Source organism: Phytophthora cinnamomi (assembly GCF_018691715.1).
Source record: "Phytophthora cinnamomi strain GKB4 chromosome Unknown Contig39, whole genome shotgun sequence".
NCBI classification, from domain to species: domain Eukaryota; phylum Oomycota; class Peronosporomycetes; order Peronosporales; family Peronosporaceae; genus Phytophthora; species Phytophthora cinnamomi.
Genome location: NW_027150972.1, coordinates 428,714 through 449,237, shown reverse-complemented (window position 1 = coordinate 449,237; position 20,524 = coordinate 428,714). Strand labels below are relative to the sequence as shown.

General features: G+C 58.9%; 6 protein-coding genes across 6 annotated transcripts; 2 read left to right on the top strand and 4 right to left on the bottom strand.

Moving 5' to 3' along the window:
• Window positions 1-489: 489 nt before the first annotated feature.
• On the bottom strand, window positions 490-2,280 carry IUM83_10607 (Multidrug/Oligosaccharidyl-lipid/Polysaccharide (MOP) Flippase Superfamily; the record flags this gene model as incomplete). Its single annotated transcript, XM_067935120.1, has 1 exon — window positions 490-2,280. The coding sequence occupies one exon, from the start codon at window positions 2,278-2,280 to the stop codon at window positions 490-492; it is 1,791 nt and encodes a 596-aa protein (XP_067791513.1).
• A 441-nt stretch (window positions 2,281-2,721) lies between these two features.
• On the bottom strand, window positions 2,722-4,527 carry IUM83_10606 (Multidrug/Oligosaccharidyl-lipid/Polysaccharide (MOP) Flippase Superfamily; the record flags this gene model as incomplete). The annotated part of the gene is made up of 1 exon (XM_067935119.1): window positions 2,722-4,527. One exon carries the CDS (start codon window positions 4,525-4,527, stop codon window positions 2,722-2,724), a length of 1,806 nt encoding a protein of 601 aa, XP_067791514.1.
• A 1,065-nt stretch (window positions 4,528-5,592) lies between these two features.
• IUM83_10605 (WRKY transcription factor 19) lies at window positions 5,593-6,300 on the bottom strand (the record flags this gene model as incomplete). The annotated part of the gene is made up of 1 exon (XM_067935118.1): window positions 5,593-6,300. One exon carries the CDS (start codon window positions 6,298-6,300, stop codon window positions 5,593-5,595), a length of 708 nt encoding a protein of 235 aa, XP_067791511.1.
• Window positions 6,301-8,036: 1,736 nt separating this feature from the next.
• On the bottom strand, window positions 8,037-8,864 carry IUM83_10604 (TonB receptor; the record flags this gene model as incomplete). Its single annotated transcript, XM_067935117.1, has 1 exon — window positions 8,037-8,864. One exon carries the CDS (start codon window positions 8,862-8,864, stop codon window positions 8,037-8,039), a length of 828 nt encoding a protein of 275 aa, XP_067791512.1.
• Window positions 8,865-11,421: 2,557 nt separating this feature from the next.
• Window positions 11,422-13,425, top strand: IUM83_10603 (Transmembrane protein 56 B; the record flags this gene model as incomplete). The annotated part of the gene is made up of 2 exons (XM_067935116.1): window positions 11,422-12,301; window positions 13,205-13,425. 2 exons carry the CDS (start codon window positions 11,422-11,424, stop codon window positions 13,423-13,425), a joined length of 1,101 nt encoding a protein of 366 aa, XP_067791517.1.
• Window positions 13,426-13,722: 297 nt separating this feature from the next.
• On the top strand, window positions 13,723-17,508 carry IUM83_10602 (Fatty-acid-CoA ligase; the record flags this gene model as incomplete). The annotated part of the gene is made up of 1 exon (XM_067935115.1): window positions 13,723-17,508. The coding sequence occupies one exon, from the start codon at window positions 13,723-13,725 to the stop codon at window positions 17,506-17,508; it is 3,786 nt and encodes a 1,261-aa protein (XP_067791518.1).
• Between the last annotated feature and the right edge of the window lie 3,016 nt (window positions 17,509-20,524).

The window sequence follows — 20,524 nt, the reverse complement described above, 5'->3', positions numbered from 1 at the left end:
AGCTCGTAAGCTTCGAAATATAGGGTGCTGCAGGTCATCAAGTTCGGCGACAGAGATTGTATGGCTGCTTGTATGTGATCGGAATCAGGTGGAGCATTCGATTTTGGAGGCGGACGTTGAACTTCCCTCGAAAGCGATCTTTCCGGTTTCGGTACAAAACTGGCGGCGCACGGTGCGCATCTGAAGTTTGGTGGCCCACATACATGGCTACACTGCAACGTACGTGTTGAAGAGGTCGATGCATTGTTGCAGGTATCGTTGCCTGCTCGTGTCACGTGAAACAGCGTCAAGTTAACGGGTGAAGGTTGCGCTCCATCTGACTCAGCACGACTAGCCAGCATCAAACGGACGAGAAACGGTGTTCAAAACGGAGTTTGGGCTGGAGGTATTTGTGGTACAAGTTTTCATTCAACTTCGTTTTCATACTGTCAATCACTGGTGCTATGATACGGAGCTGCGTGGATTTTGCAGCCTACAACTCTGCCTCCTTCATGGCGAGATCGCTATGGCGTGAATCGGCGCCGGGCTTGCTTGCGTGCTGCTCGTCGACCCATACGAGCTCATCCGCCGAAGACCCCGCCTGGAGGGAGTGCCCTTGTTCTCACAGCCGTCGCGAGGCAGGTGGTGCACGCGCTGCGACGCAGCCGAGAAGAGCGTGCGCACCGGCGTGGGGCTGGATGGCCGGACATCCGGCGTAGCCGGCACACTGCGCTCTGATTGCCGCACGGCGCGGCGAGCCATTTCACGCCAGTCGATGCGCCACAAAGTCAACACCATCAAGCTGAACTTGACAATCTCACCGCAAACCGCGCCCCACCATAGCCCATGCAGTCCCCAGTTCCAAGTGATCCCAAACAAATATGAAGTCGGCAACATGGTGAGCCAAGATCCTGCAGTCGTAATGGCTACCAGTGTTGCCGCCAACGACATGGCCTCCACCACGGCAGACATGATGATGTGTAGTCCAGACAGGAACACAGCGAAGCAAAAGATGGACATCGTGCTATCGATGTCTGCAGCCACGACTGGGTCCTCTGTGAAGAACCCAATGATCGGAGCTCGGAACAAGTACGTCAGCAGCGCGCACACGAAGGTCGTGATGCCTCCGAGTAGTGTACTCACGTACAGCGTTTGTTTTGCGGCTGCTGGGCGGTTCGCCCCCAAGAAGTTGGCCGAGCGTACCTGCATCGGCAGGCCAAATCCCCAGTAAATGCCAAATGTGAGTCCCCAGAGACTGAACAGAACGCTGTTAGCTGCTAGCTTCACCGAGCCCAATGACCCCGCCAGTGCTGAAATCACGTTGTACACCCACTCGTCAAGAGCTTGGTTAATTGTCATTCCCACAGAGAGAGAAACAAAAGCGCGCACTCGTTCCCATTGCATGCAGGCTGCAAGATCAAAGCCACCCCAGGTCTTCCGATGGTAACCTTTGTACCAGAAGCCGTACACCACGAGCGCCACCGGCTGGAAGATCGACGACACGCTTTGTGCGATGGGCGCACCAATGAAGCCCAGCGCCGGGAACGGGCCACAGCCATAGATGAAAACGTAGTTAGTCACCAGCGAGATACCGACGCTGCAGACACCGATGACTGCTGGAGGCTCCATGATCCCCTGGGACTGAAGGTACTGTCGAAGCGCACAGTAAATTGCCTGCGGCAAGACGATAGGAGCAAGATAACGGGCATATCTGTCTGCAAGCATCAAAACTTCGTGGTCGTCCGTCACCAATCTCAAGACAATGTCCACGTAAAAGAACGAGATCATCACTGGAATGGACAGTAGCGTGATGAAGATCAGTGCCAACTGCAGCCACACGCCGACCAAGTGGTAATTTTTCGCCCCATACGCCTGGCCGCAGAGCGTGCACACCGAAATGGCGAAGCCGAAGATGAGCATCTGCACCCCGTTGGTCCAGACGCTCGCCAACGCACTGGCTGCGAGCTCCTTGGACCCCAAGTGCCCCAGGAACGCCGTGCTCACCGTAGTCAGCGAGATGCGGCAAAAGGTGGTGACGCTCACAAGCCAGCCCATGTTCCAAATGGCGCACGATTCCTCGTTGAACGTCGGCAGCGGCTCCTCCGCCTCCTCTTCCTTCATGGACGAGAAGGACTCGTCCAGCAGCAGCAGCGACGTCCGTTCATCAGTGCGCTTAAGGTTGAACAAGGGGTCGTCTCCCTTTGACTGCGGGTCGATCTGCACGACGACGTTGGCATCGGCAGCGCGCCACCGCGACGTCGGCTGCCCGTCGAGCGTCTTAGGCAGCGTGGGCACCGTCATGGCAGACAGCAAGTTGTCTCCTGGATCCAGGGGGCGAAGATGTTATGTTTGCAGCGGCGAGAGATCTAGGGAAAAGCCCATATGAGCGAGCTAGCGCCTCCTGGCGGAGAGCGGCACAGGAGTTTCGCTCGCTTTCTATCAATACGCGGAGAACGGAAACGACCTGGAACGAACGTGGATAAGAAACGTGTGGTCTCGAGCCGCGCTTTGCCTTTAGGCCGACGCCCCGTGACGTGGACGTGGACATAGGCTCCATTCGTAGAACCCAGACTGTCGACCGGAGTTGACTGCAACGCCGGTGTTGTAGTTGAAGTTGTTCAGTTTCGGTGGCCCACACCAAAGATCGCTTCAACTTGAGATGGCTACACTCGACTCGGGTGGTCGATTTTCAGAGCTATATGCTTGCTAGCTACTACATACGCTGCTGCTCCTGTTGCTGATTTACTGCTCCCGGTTTATGGTGAGGAGCGTGCTTACAGAGCCATAAGAGTTACTGCGCCGTAGATTCCTCTTCGCGCCAGAGTCGCCGGCAGCAATGTGATGGTGGTGGTGGTGGACGCGCGGTGGCGTCGACAGGATGGCCAGCACGGGCGTCGTACCAGCCATGGTGGGCGTAGAGGGCAGTACGAGCTCGGAGCGCAGCAGCACGTCTTCCTCCAGCTCCTCCTCGGTCAGCACGTCGCCCTCTGATTGGATCACAGCGCGCCGAGCCATCTCGCGCCAATCGATGTGCCACAGTGCGAGCGCCATCAGACTGAACTTGACAGTCTCACCCCACAGGCTGCCCCACCAGAGTCCGTGCAGTCCGCCGTTCCACTGCAGGCCCATCAGGTACGAGGCTGGCAACATGACGACCCACGACCCGATCGTTGTGATGACCACCAGCGTCGTGGCGAGTGACATTGCTTCCACCACAGCCGACATGATCACATGTAGCCCGGAGACGAACACAGCCGCGCAGAAGATAGGCATTGTGCTGGTGATCGCGGCGATCACAGTCGGGTCGTGAGTGAAGAAACTCGCAATAGGGTCGCGGAACACGTACGTCAGCAACGCCGACACGAACGCTGTCAAGCCTCCAAGAACAAACCCGACGTGGAGAGTGCGCTTCGCAGCCGCGGGACGATTTGCTCCCAAGAAATTTGCCGCGCGGACCTGCGTGGGCAAGCCAAATCCCCAGTAAACGCCGAAAATGAGTCCCCAGAGGTTGAAAAGGATGCTGTTGGCCGCCAAATTCCACGCGCCGAGCGATCCCGCGAGGGCTGAGATCACGTTGTAGACCCATTCGTCCAGTGCGAGATTAATCGTCATTCCTGCCGACAGATACGCAAAGGTGCGCACGCGTTCCCACTGCAGGCAGCCGCGAAGGTCGAAGCCGAACCACGTCTTGTTGTGGTAGCCTTTGTACCAGAACCCGTAGACTAGCAGCGCCGTAGGTTGGAAGATGGACGACACGGTTTGCGCGATGGGCGCGCCAATAAACCCGAGCCCGGGGATCGACCCGCAGCCGTAGATGAAGACGTAATTTGAAGTCAGCGACACCGCCACGCTGGCAATGCTGATGATTGTCGCGGGTCGAACGATCTCCTGCGCCTGCAAGTACTGCCTCAGCGCGCAATAAATCGCCTGGGGAAGCACACTGGGTGCTAGAAAGCGCGCGTAGGTGTCGGCCAGCGCAAGCACCTCCTGATCATCCGTCACGACGCTCAGGATCCGGTCCACGTAGAAGAACGAGACCATGACCGGCACCGACAACACCACGAGGAAGAGAAGCGCTAGTTGCAGCCACACGCTTACGAGGCGATAGTTCTTGGCCCCGTAAGCCTGGCCACATAGCGTGCACACCGACACTGCGAAGCCGAAGATGAGGATCTGCACGCCTCCCGTCCAGACGTTGGCCAGCGCGCTGGCCGCCAGCTCCGTGGAGCCCAGGCGGCCCAGGAACGCCGTACTGATGGTAGACAGCGAGATGCGGCAGAAGGTGGTGACGCTCACCTGCCAGCCCATGCTCCAGATGGCGTGCGCTTCCTCGCGGAACGAGGGCACCGCATCGTCGCCTGCGTCTGTATCTGTCAACAGGCGGGTTTCGTCCGTCGTGGCGAGGGGTTTGGCCTGCCACCCGGCGGTGTCATCATCGTCCTCCAGCGAGTAGCGGTCGATCTGCAGCGCGTGGGCCGACGGGGGCGCGTCCATCGACACCGATCGCCTGTGCGCGGGTTCGGCCGAGTTGGTTGTCGACGACGTCATGTGGCCAGGTCTCTGCTAACGAATTGGCACAATTCAATTGGGGCCACGCACGAGAGCGGAGCCCTATTTTTTGCCGTGGGTGAATGAATGGCGGATGGGAGGAACGGGGCAATTCCGCAAAAAGTTGGTACCAAAGCGTCAACCTCTGCGTCAAGGGCAACACGTCGCTACTGCAGCCTGGCGTTTTAACTGCGCGCAACGGCCCAAGAGGTCGAAGGTGAACCGACGAGCAGTTTTTCTTTGTAAGAGCGAAAATACGCTATATAGCGCCGGAATACATGTACTGCTCCTCGTTGAGGAGTCCTCAATCGGTGAACCAATCTGAACGGGCCCCGCGGACATCCAAGTTTGGTGAGCAGGACAGTAACATGCTTCGCTACAACTATGGTTGCTTTTGGAGCAAAGTCCCCCTGAATCACTCGCAGACCCCCGCAAACCTTCACGCAGATGAAATGCGAATACCCACAGCAGCAGGGGGAGTACAGGCAACCCATTGCAGCCGCTGGACTGGTATCCTCGCTGGTGAAAGTGGATACGAATCGCTTGGTGCCAGCAGGCAAACTTCACACTTGTTCGCTTGCAGTTGACAAGGACCAGCTGGGCGATCAATTTACAGGATTTGCCATCAATCCAGCAGGGCTGCAATCCCGAAGAGACGGAGAAATGATCGCGTCGCTGGAACATTGCCTCGGGCGTGACGACCTTCCTGCTTCCTTCTTTGTGAAGACATATCCGCTGCCTTCGCCCTGCACGACTCGTGCGGTGCCAGTCAAGGTCAAGTGCGAATTCCGCGGTCAAGTGCGGAATTCTCGCCGGAGTACGGTCTATGAAATATGGAAGCCAGCGATCCATCATCAGCAACTTCAGAAACAGGAATTGCTCAAAAATGCGTTGACGGCAAGAGTCTTGGCGCTTGTTGAAATAACACCTTGCATGTAACAGCGAGGATGAAGGCCAACTGATCGTAAATAATAAATTATCGACTTAATAACTCGCGATACCAAAGTGTATGCGGCCACAGGGCCACGCTAATAAAAAACTGGTGTCGCGAAGGTGTCACGATGTTCACGGCGCCTTGGCCGTCTGCGAGGCGTTATGCTGCTTGCAGAAGTAGTTGTGCTTCTGGTACGAGCGACGGTTGCAGCCCTCCATCTTGCAGCGGTTGCCGCCGCCGTGCGCCCAGCAGAAGCCTCCGGGCGCGGCGACCTTGGAGCACCCGGGGGCGTCGCAGATGTGGCCGCCGCCGTGCGACCAGCAGTAGCCGTAGCGCTTGGCCTTGCTGGTGCAGCCGGCGATCTTGCAGAGCTTGCAGCCGCCGTGGTGGAAGCAGCGGTTGTACAGGCGGGCGCCGTGCGTGCAGTTCGGGTACGTGCAGCGCGAGCCGCCGCCGTGGCGCACGCAGCGTCCTCTCGAGACGGCGGCGCGAGGACACTCCTCCTGCGCGCAGATGGACGACTTGCGCACGCGCATCTTGCCGTGGTGGTTGCCGGTGGCCAGGAGCTGCTCCACGCGCTTCTCCATGATGGCGTTGCCCGAGAGCAGGTTGCGGCCGCCGATGTGCAGCCCGGAGAGGCGCGCGCCGCCGTCGGTCACGGCCGCGTCGTTGTCCTCCTCGTCGTTGCCGTCCGAGTCGGCCATTCCCATGTCCGCCTTGCTGAGCGGGGACATGGTGGGGGACACGGAGGCGCTGCTGCTGCCGTGCGACGGCGTGTGCAGCGACGAAGGGTTCAAGATGAAGGCCAGCGCCGTTTTGTTCTCGTCCTCGCGGAGCATGATGGTCTTTGAGACTCTCGGCTTTCGCAGGACTGCTTCAATCGGGGAATGGCGGTCCCGGCGAGAGGCGAAAATGAGCTCGCGAAGCTGCTAGTCCGGCGCGAGGATGGACGCGACCGGGGCTGCGGCGACGGCCAATCCCGGCGCCGGAGTCGCGCGTGACGCTCGCTCACACAGGGGATGGGGCGCGTGACGTCGCCCCCTCCGGCAACGGCTGCCGTGCTGGTGGTGGAGTTGCTGCCACTTCAACGCAGATGGCGCCGGCAGTGTCCGTTCTCGCCAGCCGAGCGCGCTTGGGCGTTAAACCAGGATGGCCTTGTGGCTCACTGTGCCAGGAGGCAGGAAATGCTGCTGAGCAACAGCAGCAGTAGCAGCAGCGATGGCGGCGGCGAATGTGCAGATTCGCGTGCATCTGCCAATTGCCAACAGCCGCAGCAGCCAGCAGCAAGCAAACTTCGCGGCGGCCGCGCCCCGCTAGAGCTACTACATCGGCATCGACGCAGGCCTGCGTCGATGGGTCGGGAAGGTTGCCTGCGTGTTGCCAGCGGGCCGCAGGAGGGTCCCCACGCCGCGGCCTGGGGACCCTCCTGCTGATGCCGAGCCGCTCTCTGCGCGTGCCGGTTCTCGAGGCGCGCAGAGCCTGAGCAGCGCCCGTGACGCGCAGCGACAAGACGGCGGGCTCTTCGACCAGCATGAACCGCGGGGGATGCACCAGAACGCAGCACTCTCCTCCTCCGGATGTCCGTGGGCAAGGTGCTGCCCGCCTTGGCATCGAGCCCGGGGCTGCACGCGCGTGTAGGCTCTCCGCCGATGTGCGCAACGCGGGCTTCCTGTGCAGGGCGTTCCTGACACTCACACGGCAGGAGTTTCCAGGGGATCGACCGGCATCAACTCGTTGCGCAAGGTGTCGGTGGGCCCAGATGGGCCGATGGGCACTTCTGAAGATTCGGGGTCAAACGAGCGAAGTCCGGTGTCGGGCCGTGGCACCTTTACCGGCATCGCCGATGGTCTGCCTGGTACATGTAAGTCGAGGCAGCCACGAGCAAGCCGCCGCTCGCGATTCTCCGTGGCTCTGCCGAGCACTGCCCAGTGAGCAGCAGCACCAGCAGCGAACACGAGTCCTGTCCTACCGAGCCGACTGCAGGCCGTGGCGGTCGCTGATGCTTGGCTTGTTTCTGCCTGCGTGATGGTTTTCGGGCGTCAGCGCGTGGAGCCGCCAATCGGGGCTCAACGGCGGCCGCGTCATGGCGCCGGAGTAGCGCTACCCCAGGTGTGCATGCATGCAGGCGGCAGTGGAGAACAAAAGGAGGATGCGGCCCTGCGGAGGTCGATCGCGTTTAACAGCGCGCGCTGATTGAACCGGCATGCCACGGCGGGATGATTTCGTGGCGTGAATCACGCCGGTCGCGGTCGCTGGTAGGTCCTGGCACTCGTGAGTCACGAGTCGTGACGCTGCCTGCAGCGAGAAGAAGAGATGAGACGCATGTCAACGGGGCAGTCAACGAAAAGATCGTTATCGTGCTTGCAGTCAAAGCACTGCTTTGACGCCGAGTGGCCAAGAGCTGTGGTGACAGCTTGGTGGATGGAGGAAACGAAGGCCAGCCGTGTCAATCAAATTTGCACATGTTCATGCTTAAAAACGCTACGGGAAGCTAGGTTCGTCGTGCAGACCAGGCTAGGTTCCTCGTGTCCGATACTCGTCGTCCAAATAAATAGGCACCGCGGGGCGTCCCTCGTCACACGTTGTAGGCGGCGTGGGCCTTGCAGTAGTAGCCGTACTTCTGGTACGAGCGCTTGCTGCAGCCCTCGAGCTTGCAGCGGTTGCCGCCGCCGTGCGCCCAGCAGGAGCCGCCCTGGGCCGCCACCTTGACGCAGCCCTCGGCGCTGCAGATGCGGCCGCCGCCGTGCGACCAGCAGTAGCCGTAGCGCTTGGCCTTGCTGTTGCAGCCCGAGGCCAGGCAGATGGTGGAGCCGCCGTGCTGGAAGCAGCGGTTGCGCAGCTTGGCGCCGTTGGTGCAGCCCTCGAAGGTGCAGCGCGATCCGCCGCCGTGGCGCACGCAGCTGCGGCGCGACACAGCCAGGCTGGTGCAGCCCTTCTCCTTGCAGAGGCGCGTCTTCTTCTTGCCGAGCGAGCCCGCGGCGTCCTGTTTGGGGCTCAGGTCGGCGTCCGAGATCTCGCCCTCGGAGCTCGTGGCGGCCGACGCGCAGCTGTCGAGCGTCGGCGAGCACACCGCGGGCACGAATATCGAGGGCAGCACGCCAGCGCCGCGGATCCGCTTGCTGCTGGGCGCCGGCAGCGCCAGACAGGGCAGCTGCGGGGCGTCGCGCTTGCGGCGCAGCGTGGGGGTGACGGGCGAGCGCAGCAGCGCGGCCAGGACGGCCTGCTCGCCGTTCCAGGCGGACACGGAGCTGAGCGAGCCCGAGGAGGACCAGCTCGGCGCGGCCAGGCCGCAGCTCTGCAGCGAGGCGGCGGCGGGCAGTAGCGGCGCCAGGCGCTGCATCGAGGCGGCCGCGGCCTCCCCGGCGGGGTTCAGGATGAAGTCGAGCTGGGTCTTGGCGGCCATGTTGGTTCGGCGCAGCGGATTGAGTTGTGGCGTTTCTTCCGGCGCGAGCCTGGAGTCGAAGCAGCAGCAGGACGAGATCTCGGCGGAGGTGGTGAGCGCGGGCAGCTTTGGGGCCGGTCGGCGTGGGGCCAGCGAGCGGACTCCGAGGCCCAATGAGATTCGCGCGCGTGCGGGCGTCGAACCAAATGCGGAAGTGGGCGGCGGCGAAGGCGCAAATGGCGCAAATGGCCTGACCGAGGGCACATCGAAGCGCCCAGCCCTCGGAAAAAGGGGAAATGCCACTGCGGGGCGCTGGCCGAGCTCATTGGCGCATCCGAGGTCCGCCGTAGCCACTTAGGTATCGCGGCTTCGTCTACGTGGACGACTTGAGGCTGCGACCCCATTTTCGGCCAATGGGAGCGATGGAAGCCAATAGACGCGCGCACTATGCACGGTCTCCGAAACGGACTCCCCTGCAACACCAGAACGCGGTCTGCAAGCGCAGGCGTGGCTGCGGGCGGCATCCGGTCCAATTGCAGCGCCCCAGGCCACGACGCGGCGCGCGGCTCGCCAATGAGCGCCGCCAGGGAGGCCACTGCACCGCGCAGCGGGATGCGCTCCAGGCCGCCTCTGGCCGCTACCGCTGGCGAGTTTAACATATCTGCATGGCGGCTTGCCCTTTGGCTGTGCGGCTAGCAAAATGGGCGGCATGTCTGGGGCCGCAAAACATCCAACACCCAACACTCGTCTGCCATCTCGTGGCGGCGGGCGCTACATACATCTTCCACACCGTACTGGCCGGCGGCACGCGCGAAGAAGCCAAGATCGCGCTGTCACCGCCAGCGTGCCGGCGTTCGGGGTGGCCTGGTCAAATCGCACCCGAGAGGGACCTCTGCCGCCGTTCGCCCCGACACGTGCTCTGCCCAGCGTGCCGCGGAGCTGTTCTTGGCTCTGCTTGGCCAGCCAGCGACCGTGCCCCTTTTAGGTCTGCAGGCTGCCGTGTGGCCCGGTGACGACCCGCACCGTCCACTTGATCGCGGCAAGCCTGCCCTTTGCGACTGTCGCATGTGTCCTTCGGCGGACACGCCCGAATCTCGCTGCACTACAGTATTGCCACGAATGAGCAGATAGATTTCTCCGCTCGAAAGAGATCCGGAGGCGGTTTCCGCAGGGAACACCACAGCGGTGATGCAGAGTGCAGCCCAGCAGATTCCTTGCCTGCAGCGCCACCATCGAGTTGCTTCCGAGAGCGTGGGTTTCCGACAGTGTGAACCTGCATTAGTAACTTGGCTGTCAGTCCGGAGAAATCATCAATCGTTTCTGGTTGACGGCGCTCGCTTTCGCCAAGTAACCTTACATGTATTACCGCGGCCTGCATTGTCGACACCTCAGACGGGCGAGCGGTTGCACAGTCCAGTTGGGCTCGGACGGCATGTCCACCCGTGATACCGTCGGCGCGTGCCTTCAAGCACTGCGCAGCCAACTGCCTGCGCATCGACCGAGACGCGGGTGTATGCACCCCGAATGGAGGTCCCTCATGCGGCACCGGGAAACCGCCGGCTGGGTAGCACTGAGCGCGTGCTCGGTTCAGGCTAGACATTACGGTCCACCCAAAAGCCTGCCATCAAAGCGCGTGCTCAGTTCAGGCGGGACGTCGCCAAGAGCGCCAACCTTTCAACAAGGGTCTTGTGTTTGTGGGTTTGCCATCCAGTGGCTGGCAGCCACTGCGTGCAAACGCTCATGTAACACCGTGAATCGAGCGTCTGGTATAGAGGTGCGCGATGCCACCGCTTGCCCGAAGTTGCCGTTGTTGAAGCGCGCAAGCAGACCTATCATGCACGAGATTCGTCTCGAACGGGAGGATCTACTACAGAGCCGGAATTGTCATCCTGCCGCGTGGACGCGGTGCGTTAGTGTTGATTTCAACTTTGATGCACGCGAGTCAAGCGCGTTGCTGCACCGCGTAACGGCGGCATGACTCGGCCACCCTAGTCGAATCTGCTCCGCTTCTTATATCAGCGCACGAGCATCCAGCTCTATCTGCACAATTCGCGAAAGCAAAACCGGAAACCAACGAGTACATGTACTGTGCACGTAAGTGCGCACGCTGGGCATCGATGTCTCTCGCTGGGCAACTACAAATTAAGCAAACTGCACGTGTCGCCTATGAATGGATAGGTAAACGAGTGCAGCGTGTTGTATCGAAACAATGGAGTAGTACAGTACCGAGCTTGTAGCTGCATTTCCGATCAAGCCTTAGTACCTGGGGGGTTAAATTGTCAAATGTTGTCCTTGATGCTTCTGTACATCAATAATTACTATGGTTGCTGCTACGTATGCTCATAGCGTGGATGCAGTTGCAGTCGATTGGACAGCTATTTGCGCCTCGGTCTAGGCGAGACTACCGCTAAAAACAGCAAGGGGGGCGATGGCAGAGCCCTCCTCGCTATTTAGACGGCGCCCTTATCCTGTTTTCCATGATTGTGCATTGCTCTGGTCAATCCATTGCGACCCGGCCAAACGCCCCACTCGATCGTAGTGTTCTCGTGACAGCCGCGGGTTGCTAGCAAGTACCAAGATGGCGGTAGCCGCTGACTACTCAGGCTGGGTGCGCGAGCTCGATGAGTACCAGTCCAACAACGACGGTCAGTATGACGAGCGGCTTGAAGCCGCTGGGCCCGACAATGTGAAAACCTCCAAGGTGGCGGAAAGTTCTCGCGCTGGGGGTAGTGGGGCTGCAAACACAAGCAGGAAATTGAAAACGAGAGGAACCAGTGCCGCCTCGGCAGCGCCGATCTCACAAGCGGAGGAGCTGCAGCAAGAAATGAAGCTGCTGAACTGGCACAAGCTCGCGAACGAAGCAGCACTCAAGGCTGCAATCATCAAGACCAACAAGATTAAACAAGAAGATACACAGTTTGCGAGCGCTCTCACGCAGGGCGAGCGGGAGGAGCGGGCGCAGCGAGCGCAACAGATTATAGAGGAGGAGCAGCTCAAACCTCTGCAGGTCAATTCGGAGTTCTTTCGCAACCTTGAGGCGAAGGGCCAACGCGATGAAGCTAAGCTAGACGACGACGTACAGCGTCACATTCAACACCTCCGGAAGCTGAAGGAATCGATGACACAACGAGAGGATATGCAGCGACGGCGCCAGCAATATCGTGAGAAGATGCGAGAGCTTCAAGTGAATGGGAACACTACCAGCCGATCTAAGCTGCAGCCCAAAGGATCCAATCAAGACGAGGAATCAGCACACTTAGACAAGCACGTTCGAGGCAATAACGACAGTGTTTACCACCGAGCTGCGATGGCTGTAGGAGGCAAAGCTGCCCTGGACAATGCAACTGTGGTGTCCAGTCTCGATAAACTTATGGAGCTTGAGCAGCGCATTCGCCACCTGGAAGACGCCGGTCTTGCTGTTGATGACCTCGACGACGCTCGAGATGGCAACACCTCAAGTAGAACAGCAGGCCCCAAACAGTCAACTGCCAGCGGGCTCCGTTTTGCGAAGAGAAGGACTACCGGTGGACTCCATGAGCCCTCCAAAACCGTGTACGCTGTCACTGGAGCCACCAAAATGCGCGCCAGAGATAAAACAACAGTATCATCTTCGCGTCGGGCACAGGGAGCAACCGCAGCGACAAATGCAAAGAAGCGTGCGCTCAATAATAACAACGCGGGCGCTAGGAACCGCTCCAAATCGAAGAATGATACGTTCCTCACGAGCCTTCCTGAGAGCAAACAGCGGCAGCTCCGACGAATGACGGAGCGTGAACGGCGGAATTTCCTCAAGAACGAAAAAACAAAGGAGGCGCAAGAGCAATCTCGCAAGCAGGATGTAGTAATTGAAGGTTGGCTCGAGAAAAAGCGTGCCGCCGCTAGCCAACGGAAGGCATCCACCTCACAAGTTCGTGCTGGAGCAGCAGCAAAGTCGTCAACCACAGCTTCGGCGCGAAATCCCAAGCAACGACTACCTCCACCACCACGAGTAAGAGCCCCTACGCTTGGAGCAGCCTCCGGCAAGCGTATTGCAAACCCACACCTTCAGAAACTCGACGATATCAAGAAGGGGTTTACCAAGCGGAAGGAAGCTTTCCAGCGGCTCCCGCCTGCGAGCGGTAGACCCAGCGGCCGGTTCAACGCAGCAGCAGCAACAACGACAGCTAGCCGCAGCCAGCGCTCGTTCACCCGAAGTGCAGTGATCGGGGCAAACACTCGCCAGACCGCTTCGGTTCAGCGCTGTGGCGGGTCCTCATTACCCCCAGCACGCTCTGCAGTCCCATCCCGAACATCATCAACCGCAGCAAGCCGACAAGCACCGGCTCAACGCGCGAGTCTAGCTGGGGCAGGACCCGCATCAGGACATGTCACCAACAAGCTGCCGCTGATCCAGCGCAACACCGCGCCTCCCAGCGCTCTCCCTGGAGCCGCGCGCCGCCTTGGAGGACCGGGCATGGTAGTGGGGACCAGCACGGCGCTGCCGAGACTCGCCGCACCGCAGTCTCGCGCGGGGCCCATGCCGTCTCCGCCCGCCGCGCGGAACGCCAACATGCCGACGTTCAGCCGGCTGCACAAGCGGTGAGAAGAGAAGGACCCCTCTGACCGCCCCGTACGTAAGCTTACATGTCATAACGACACTAGCAAGTTGAAGTGAAATCGAATCGGCCTCCCCATCTTTTGTTGGTCCCTCTCAAACGTGCAAAGCGAATACACAGGTCCATCTGATATTGCACGTCCGCACCACGTCCCAGCTGGCGACTCTCTATTGGCCAAAACCCGAACATACAAACCGCAAGAGTCCAACGGCCACGCTTTGAACCACACACGCACACACAGTCGGCCATTCCCTCTCTCGACTAGCGGAGCTCTTCGTCGCGCGATGTCGTCGCTGTTCGTGAACGCCGTGGGCGACGTGGCCATCGAGGTGGTGGCGGTGGCGTCGCTGGCCGCCGTGGCGTCCGTGGCCGCGCTGGGCGCGCACTGCTCCAAGCGCCGGCACGGGCCCGAGGAGGCGTCCACGCGCGCGCGCAAGAAGCGCCGCCAGAAGAAGAAGAGCGCGGAGCCCAAGCACCCGGTGGTGGTGGCCAACGGCGTGGCCGTGGACACGGAGCCCGTGGTGGCCGAGCTCAAGCGCCGCGCCGCGTCCGACAAGTGGCGCCACAAGATCGTGTACACGTTCCTGGACGACTTTGGCCGCGAGACCGTGAACCTGAGCTTCGAGGACGTGGACCGCGCGGCCCGCAAGATCGCGGCAGCGCTGCAGCGCGACGCCGGCGCCGTCAAGGGCGACAGGGTCATGCTGTGCTACCCGCCGGGCCTGGACTTCGCGCTGGCCTTCTGGGGCTGCCTGTACGCGGGCGTCGTGGGCATCCCCGTGTACCCGCCGTACCCGGGCACGCTGGCCAAGGATCTGCCCAAGTTCAACCGCCTGGTGGAGGACTCGGGCGCGGCGGTCGTGCTCACCAACACCACGTACCACCTGGCCAGCAAGATGGCCACAGTCAAGGGCTACTTCTCCACGGACAGGACGGCGTGGCCCGCCAACTTGAAGTGGATCACCACCGACAGCCTGGCGGACTCGCTGGTCGCCCAGTACGACGAGGAGGACGCGCTGTCGCTCACGCACAACGACGTGGCTTTCTTCCAGTACAGCTCCGGCTCGACCTCGGCCCCCAAGGCCGTCATGATCTCGCACGGCAACTTGAGGGCGCAGCTCAAGACGTGGGAGAGCATTGTGCCCACGGACACGATGGTGAGCTGGCTGCCGAGCTACCACGACATGGGCCTGGTCGGGTTCATCATCACCCCGTGTGTCACTGCGGCTAGATGCGTGAGCATGTCGCCCATCAGCTTCATCAAGGACCCGGCGCTCTGGATGCGGACCGCGAGCAAGTACAAGGCCACGCATGTGTGCGCGCCCAACTTCGGCTACGCGCTTGCGGCTAGGAAGACGAGCGACAAGCAGGCTGCTGAGATGGATCTCAGTACCCTCAAGCAGACGATCTGTGCCGCCGAGCCTATTCGTCGCGAGTCGCTCGACGCGTTCACGAGCAAATTTAAGGGTGCGGGATTCGACCCCAACACGTTTAACTGCGGCTACGGATTGGCGGAAGTGACTCTGGTGTGCACCGGCCAGGAGCCGCCCCAGAAGCCGACGCTGCTGGACATCCACAAGCGCATTTTGGAGACGCAGCGCAAGGTCGCCGTGGTGAGCTCCAAGAAGGGCAAGCAGCCCCCTGCCAACGATGTTATGCAGCTTGTGGGATGTGGTAAGGCCATGCCAACGTTTAGCGTGGCTGTCGTGGACCCGGACACCAAGAAGCAGCTTGACGAACTTCAGGTCGGCGAGGTTTGGGTGCAGGGTCCGTCAGTGGCCATCGGATACTGGAACCGTCCCGAGTACACGGAGGAGATGTTCCGTGCACAGCTCGCTGGCGAGAAGAACTCAAAGAACACCTATCTTCGCACCGGTGACATGGGGTTCCTTCGCAACGGCGAGCTCTTCGTAACGGGCCGCCTGAAAGACCTCATCATTATTCGAGGCCGCAACGTGTGCCCGCAGGATGTAGAGGCTTCTGTTGAGCACGCTCACGAAAATGTTCGTCCTGGTTGCACTGCCGCCTTTTCTATTGAAAAGGGAGACGAAGAAGCTCTCGTGGTGGTTACAGAGGTGAAGAATGGATCATCGCAGCAGATGTTGGAAGAGATTTGTCGTGAGATTATCAAGATGGTGCTCTCAGAGCATCAGCTGAAGTGCGAAGCGATTGTGCTGCTGCGCCAAAAGACGATTCCTAAGACTACGAGCGGCAAGATCCAGCGCAGCGCCTCGAAGGCCCATTTCCTTGATGGAACCCTTATCAAGCCTCTCTTCGAGTATAAATCAAAGGGCAACAATGCTCAAGTATCGTCTTCTCCGGCGCCGGCAAAGCATGCAAGAGACAAAAGTAATAAGGATGACAAGCCGTCTGGAGAGCTGAAGACGCCTGATGAGATTCTCGCGTGGCTGCTGGAGCACGTGGCTCAAGAGATGGAGGTGCCAATGACGGTTGGGGACGGTGAAAACTCGAACGCTGTGGCGGCAGCGGCTAATCCGGCTGAAATCGACCCGAACACTCCATGGGCGATGTTTGGCATGGATTCGGTGGCAATTGTTGGACTGTCGTCGGACTTGGGTGAATTCCTCGGCTGCATTGTTTCTCCTTCCGCGTTCTTCCAGTACGACACGCCCTTAAAGCTTGCGAACGCTCCAGGCCTCGCGTCGGGCGATCTTGCAGGTGGCGATGAGAGTGACGAGCAGGCTGGATCCATGCAGACTGCTACGACGGTGGAGGAGATTGACTCGAGTTGCTTTGAGATCGATAGCTTCCCGGAAGTCCAGGGGCTGTTTAGTCAAATGAAGGAGTTCGAGAGTGCAGGATTGCGCGTGCCTTTCTTGGAGACGCTCACGCCCGAGAAGCGCCGCATGACGAACTTCAACACGTACAACTACCTTGGAAATGCCTCGAACCCTGATGTGGCTGCTGCGTCGAAGGCGGGCATCGAGGAGTACGGGACGACCATGAGTTCGTCGCCTATTGTGGGTCAGACGCAGATGAATGTGGACTTAGAGAAGGCACTGTGCACGTTTTTCAATGCTGAGGCGAGCATTCTCTTCGTCGGTGGCTGGGTGTCCAATGTTACGACGATCGACGCGCTGGTGTCCAAGGGCGACTTGATCCTGTGCGACGCGCTTAACCATGATTCCTGTGTGAGTGGACAGCGCCTCAGTGGCGCCACTATCCTGCCATTCCCGCATAACGATACCAAGGCGCTTGAACGCATGCTGTCGAAGCTGCGCACGAAGTACCGCCGTGTTCTCATCGTGATTGAGGGCGTGTACAGTATGGATGGGGATATCCCGGACGTGCATGAGATGATTCGCATCAAGAAGAAGTACAAGGCGCTGCTTTTCATCGATGAGGCTCACTCTTTTGGTACGATGGGCGCTACGGGCCGTGGTATCTGCGAGCACTTCAACGCGGACCCGAAGGACATCGATGTACGAATGGGCACAATGAGCAAGGCTTTGGGTTCGGTTGGCGGCTTCATCCTCGGCTCCCAGACGCTGATCAAGTATCTGAAGCACTGCGCTGGTGGCTTTGTGTTCTCGGTTGGCTTGGCCCCGGCTTGCGGCTCGGCCGCGCTGAAGTCTGTGCAGCTTATGACGGAAGGTCCGTCGCGAACCGTGACGCTGCAGGAGCGGAGCAGCTACTTCTACGACCTGTGCAAGGAGCACAAGATCCCAATGGGCGAGAACACCTTCCGCGGCGCGCCGGTGGTGGTGGTCATGATCGGTAGTACCATCGCGACCGCCAAGGCCTCCGAGTTTTTGGCGGCCCACAAGATCAATGTGAAGCCCATCGTGTACCCTGCTGTGGAGGAGGGCAAGTGTCGTTTGCGCTTCTTTATCTCGGCGCTGCACACCCCGAAGCAGTTGGAGGACACTGTCCTCGCGTTGAAGACCTACCTTCGTGACGGATTTGCGAACGGGATTAAGTCGGCGGTGATCACCGACGCGACTCCGACGGGTCTTGTCACTAAGGCCACTGAGGACGAAGGATTCAAGACGGTGAAAAAGCGCAAGTCCAAGAAGAAAAAGAGCGCCAAGACGAAGTCGACTGCATAGGCGCAGGCCGTCTCTGTTGTGCGAGACGGAAGGTGGCGAAGATGAGGAGGAGGAAGATAGGTTTATGAATCAGACAAACATCATTGTAGACGATTCACTAGGATAGTTGCAAGTACAAGGTAGGCTTTCAGCTGCCAAGATAATGCTGCGCAATTCGACTTACCTTTTGGTACCTGTATGTGAGAATACCCATCGCCAAGCTGAAAATTGCTTTTCAGCCAATTGGAACACGAGAGCATAAATTTCTGATGTTCGTGAGGTTTACTTACAAATATAGGATATGCCAACCCTCATGAACTCCAACTCATACTTACCTGACTGGTGCTTGACGCTGCTCAATGAGGGCGTTGACATGAGCCGGAGCAGGCCCCTTGCACTCCGGTGCTGTAAGGGTTCAGGAATGCTCTTTTGAGTAATTCCACAGTAGAATTTTTGTCAGCGGGGGTGAGCGCGTGCGCCGCCCCCACCCCATTTCCTTTCTTATTTTCCCTTTCATATGTAACCAACATACATCTTCGATATCACCTTTTATTGCCAAGTGCTAACGCAAACCCACGTTTGTGAGCACAACTCGGTCAGTACTACGAGTTGAGGCTCGCGAATCCGACAATGTTATTAACGAATAATGCCGAGTAGAGTACTTTTCCAAATAGTATACCTAGACCAAATTGTATACCGCTTGGGCGGTACTCAAATAATAGAGTACCGTACCAAATATAATACCGTCACCACCAGCCACCAATGACCAGAACCACCAATTTTCTTGGTCGGCTCTCTACGTTCTGCGTTTCACCAGTCCCTACAACCCCCCAGCAGCCAAACCACTCCCAGTGAAGATGCCGTCATCACGCATGCCCCAGTCAATGGCCGAGAAGAAAGAGGTCGTTCAGTGGATTGAGAAAACCGGCGGTGTGCCCACCCCAGCCGCTGCTTACTTCAAGAACGAGCGCGACTGGAATGTTTCCGAAGCTCAGGTGCGCTACTGGTGGAAGCAGCGCAGCGCTATCAAGGCCGCGCCAGCGCTACGCAGCCGCCTGAGTGGGGCGGGCGCTATGCCACGGCTCTCCGAGATCGAGGATATCCTGTTCGATCAAGTGCTGTTTCGCCGGTCTGCAAAAGAGAAGGTCTCTCGCGATTGGATTCGCGACACTGGGCAGCGGCTTGCCGCCTCTGAGCTGGGCGATGCTGATTTCGTTGCATCAGACCGCTGGGTCTACGGATTCATGCGTCGGTACGGACTGTCGCTGCGCCGCACCACCATTCTTACGGTGCTAACCGATGATGTGTTGACCGACCGAGCGGTAAGCTTTCTAAGCTATCTCAAGTCACACATCGATGGTCTTAGCGACGATCGCACCATCCTGATGGACGAGACGGCAGTCTACTTCGAGGACTCGCGCCGCCAGACAGTGGACCAAATTGGAGCGCGCCACGTCGTGCTAAAGTCTACGGGATTTGCTTCAATGCGGGTGACGGCTGTGCTGGCCGCCACGCCAACCGGCCGAAAGCTGCCCCTGCTGATTGTTTGGAAAGGGGCCAAGCAGGATGGCAAGATTGAGCGCTACGGCAACGTCTACATCGTGAACCAACCCAAGGCATGGGTCGACTCGACACTTCTCACTCGTTGGCTGGATCTGGTGTTTCCGCCCATTTTTGACACGTGCACGCAGGGAAAAGCGCTGGTCTGGGACAGCATGCGTGCACACATCTCCAAGATGGTGAAGGCTCGGTGCACCGCGAAATGGGTGCAGATGTTCGTCATCCCAGGCGGATTGACACCCTACGTGCAAGCGGGAGATATCGGTATCTACAAGTCGTTCAAGGACAAACTGTCGCCCATCAGCGACAGCTGGAAGAAGTCTGATGCTGTGCTCTACACTCGCGGAGGAAATCCAAAGCCGCCATCGGTTGAGACCGTGGCGAACTGGGTGAACGTCGCTTGGCGCGATGTTCCAGCTGACGTCGTTGAGCGCTCGGTGGCAGCAGCTGGGTTTTCTCTAAGATTTGGAGATTGGCATGTGGCGAGACACGACGTTTACGGCGAGCTCTTTTGATCGAAGTGGAAGGAGCGCATTGGAGAAAATGCTAACGACGTGAGCGACAACGGAGGTGCCCTCAGTGAGGACTGTTTCGATGAGTTTACGATTTGGGACAGCGAAGAGTCTGTGTAGGACTAGAATTAGTGTACCGATCCAATTTGAGTACCTTTTGGTAACTGAAGGTATAATACAGGAATTGTGTACCGTATACAAATTGGCATTATCCGTTAGTATGTGTTGCAGGGTACTGAACCTTGGTACACTGTACCAGTTCCGAGGTACCCGAACCGGTTAACCGAACGGTCTAATACGACCACACGTTGATTAGACGAGTAGGTTGATTGGACGAGTAGTGTAGAATGATGGCTGATTAGACGCACTAGTTGATAGGACGCATGGCCGCGTGTCTTTAGCACTAGCCTAGGGTGTAAGCTCCAACAATCCAATCACTTCTGAATTTCGATTCAACCCCCCAAGTGACCTTCCTCGCCTCGCCCCAAGCCTCGGCGGTGTCTACGACCAAGTCTCCAAGTGCAAGATCCCAATACGCCTTCTTCAGTATTCCTGCAAACCACCTACACGTGTTAATACATGGGATTAAACACGTACAACTGAGAAGTTCGGCCCTCGCGTGTAGTAATACGCACACGAGTTCAACATATAAAACCTACTTTCAGTAGACTGATGACCAAAGACAACTGACTGGCTCTTGAAACGATGGGCCGAGGCCCACCACTTACGGAGTAGGAGAGAGGGAATATTGAAGGACTTGACTAAGCTGGCGTAGTCCAGAGAGATATCTCTTAGCAGGTGAAGTAATCCACTGACGCTGTGCGGCGTGTGCTACACGGAGACGACCCGAAGTCTCGCAAATTGATGGGGCGATACCCAGCTTGTCCGTGCGCGACGTCCGCTGTCTAGTTAAACAAGCTTCTACGGGTGAATTCACTTTCCCTCAGCTTTGGTCTATGCTTAAT